Source organism: Priapulus caudatus, unplaced genomic scaffold (assembly GCF_000485595.1).
Source record: "Priapulus caudatus unplaced genomic scaffold, Priapulus_caudatus-5.0.1 Scaffold337, whole genome shotgun sequence".
Taxonomy (NCBI): Eukaryota; Metazoa; Priapulida; class Priapulimorpha; order Priapulimorphida; family Priapulidae; genus Priapulus; species Priapulus caudatus.
The window spans coordinates 205,835-208,999 of NW_014577398.1; the positions used below are offsets into that span (position 1 = coordinate 205,835).

The following is a 3,165-nucleotide window of genomic DNA, read 5'->3' on the forward strand; positions in this document are numbered from 1 at the left end:
AGATAGAGAGAGAGAGAGAGAGAGAGAGAGAGAGAGAGAGAGAGAGAGAACAGCTAAGCTAGCAAACATTTAGTAGTTTTAGAAAACATCATATTAGCATTTTATTGCAGCTGATGGAAAGAATCAACTTACCTGGCAGACATGTTCCACGTCTAACTTGTGTTGGAACAAATGGGCATACCTGAAAGCATGAAAAAATTCCTTTAAATGGCAGTTTTCAAAATACTGCAGTGATTGCAAATGTGAAAATGCAACTGTGCATGTTAACTTCGTGTTAAAGCTTACTATTAATTCCAGTCTTTATAATCTCTTATTATAAGCCATTATAATGATAATGTGTTACGTACTCTTTGACCATTTTAATCAGATTATATGTCAGGAAGCGATTGAAGACGAAGCTGTTGAGAGGTTTCTCAAGATTCTTTGACGACTCAAATACATTCCAAGAAACAGAAACCACCATGCCACCTATAAGTCCGCAGTCCACTCCAGTCTTGGCCAAGTAATTGGTTAAAATTATTCTGGAAGTAAAGAAAATAATAAAACTGTGAAACTATTGAACATGTTGAACAGCATTAAACAAGGAAATGATAATGACTAGAGTTACCAATACTATTTTTTATCCCAATTGTTTAATATTGCGATAACCCAAAACTTCATGTTTAATATTGATAGATAGTGATACTGATATAGTCTATAATTAGAGTCTATATTATAAGACTCCTGATAAAACCGTATAACTGTATTCCTATTGCTTATATTCTCTAAAAATTGCTAGCACTACATAATACGTTAGAGCCAATTCAAAAGCACAAGCTCACTGTTTGTACCATAGAACAAGCGCAAACTAGACTTGTAAGTAAATCCTAACCTTTTGGTAAGACAGAGACTCTACAACAACATTTCTACACGCATTCTTTTTCACGCAGTATACAGAAATATATTACCCTCCCAATGAGTGGCCAGTAGCCATCAGCGGGGCATCTGGAATTAGTTTCCTCACATGCTCCACCACAACACTGAGATCTTCTGTATTCGCTGCATTGTAGGTTCTAGCGGTCTACATTTGTAAAAGAAATATTAAATTTACAATTGCAATCATGCTATATTCCTACACCAATTCTATGTACACAATGCACATTAAGGCTCAAGTTATATTTATTTAAACTATAGTGTACACTGAATATTTGATAGACAGAGGCAACAATGTGAAAAAGGCCACTGTGCACAAGTGGAGCTTCAAAGTTACAAAAATAGTTGCTGTTGCTCTCAGTAAGGCGAGTGCTCTGTACAGTGCTGATCAAATAACATCTTTCAGCGTAGTTTTTTAATGACTGCTATGAACAGGTAGCCATTCTACAGAGGTGCATATGGCTGCTAACAAATTGTGTGACTGTATATAACTTGTGCACATGCCTCCTTCATGTTATACATTGTCTACATGCCTCTTTCATTCATTATTTAAAAGGATGCTACAGTGTCAGAAGCCAAAGATGCCTTGCAAGCATATAAACACGGGGTTATATAATGAAGAATAGATAATTTTACGGTATTGCATAATTAATTAGTATGCTGTTTACTTATGGATCCCATTAGAAACATAGAAATTAGTTGACAGCTCAAGATGTTGTTTGTCTTTTTTTAAGAAAGGTGAGTTCCATATTTTGAATAATAATGTGCAGACCATTTCCATCAATACAATAATATTTAAAACGTTCTGCCGTTTCCTGACTGTGTGACCAGGTATGGAAATTTTAAAATGATTTTTGATTATATATTTTCTTGTTATTAGAATTAATAGGATGAGAGATCAATTTTATTACCAATAGCCTTCCACCTCCTTTTCCTCGGTTGTTGAAAACAACGCAGCGAAAACCAGCTTTTGTTGCATGCTTCACAAAATGAACAAGATACGTCTCAACACTCGAGCCTGTGAAGAAAGAAATAACAATGTAATTATGTAGGTAAGTCAAGGAAATAAAGGTCAAGATTAAATTTAACTCAAACTTATTAAACTACTTTATATCAAATTATTACTAAAAACCTGTATACCCTATAGCTACCTATTTTAATACTCACAAATATTTTACATCCCCACTATATCACATATTTATATATATTTCCTGAATACTAGCAAAAGACATTTGTCATTTCATACAGGCAAAAGCAGAAGCTTTAATAATTGTATTCCGAATACCTAATTTTATATGGCCTGTATTTATTCAGCCCCAAAATAATTCCTAAATGACTATACAAATGAGCAAAACCAAGAGTACCAGAATCTTTTAAAGACAGATTTGTACTAAGTTAGTTTTTACACTAATGCTACGTGTAATCCTTACTACTTTACCAGTCAAACCAGGAAGCATCAAGATAGTTGGTCTTTTGGCTCTTTCAACATTAGAATTCTCGTCATTATCCATCCAATCCAGACAAACTTCACCACCATCAGGCATGCACAATAATTCACTAGAATAAGAGATATAAACAAATATGTATAATATGATAAATAACAAACCATAGAAAAACACAGTTAAAATCGTATAAATTAAGCAGTTTCATGTTTTCATCACTGCAAACATCACTGAATGAGAGAAATAAAAGGCCTCCAACACAGTACCTATCTGAGAAATTATAGTTTAAAACTACAGAAAAATAAAATTGAAATTTTAAGATTTCTGAAAAAAATAAATATAAGATGACCATGAACAATGAACATTGTAGGAAACAATACAATGGACACATTAGTTAGCTCATTTAGCTTTAAGTTAGATAAAATGTGATCACACATGCACTATGACGATTAAATTAAATGATAAGTTCGGTGTAACTGATAATCAATTCTGCAATTCCAGCCAATTCCCTTTTGCTACTTGCCATAGATGAAAAAGGAAAACGCTGTGCAAGGCAAAATAATTGCATAACAAGTGCCGCGGAGCGACAGCGCTCATCTAACATCTACTGCGGTGAGTCTGTGGTGAAGTGGTGGGATTCTGGTAAACCCTGTTAGTCCCATATGTGTTCACATACGTGCCAAAACAGTGGAAGGCACAAGGATGGTATCAAGAACCTTTTCAAAGGAATGTTCGTTGGGATCGTTATGAAAGTTGCCACGAGATGGCGCGTACGTTTAAGCGTCTCAAGATTAAAGATGGAAGCTCCCAT

General features: G+C 34.5%; 1 protein-coding gene across 1 annotated transcript in view; it reads right to left on the reverse strand.

The window, feature by feature from the left end:
• Positions 1 to 3,165, reverse strand: part of LOC106809210 (phospholipase ABHD3-like) — a gene marked incomplete at its 3' end in the record, with an annotated part of 12,337 nt that overhangs the window by 390 nt on the left and 8,782 nt on the right. Inside the window, 5 exon segments of the mRNA XM_014812207.1 lie at positions 133 to 181; positions 348 to 521; positions 948 to 1,060; positions 1,824 to 1,930; positions 2,351 to 2,469. Coding sequence (XP_014667693.1) covers positions 133 to 181; positions 348 to 521; positions 948 to 1,060; positions 1,824 to 1,930; positions 2,351 to 2,469 — 562 coding nt within the window.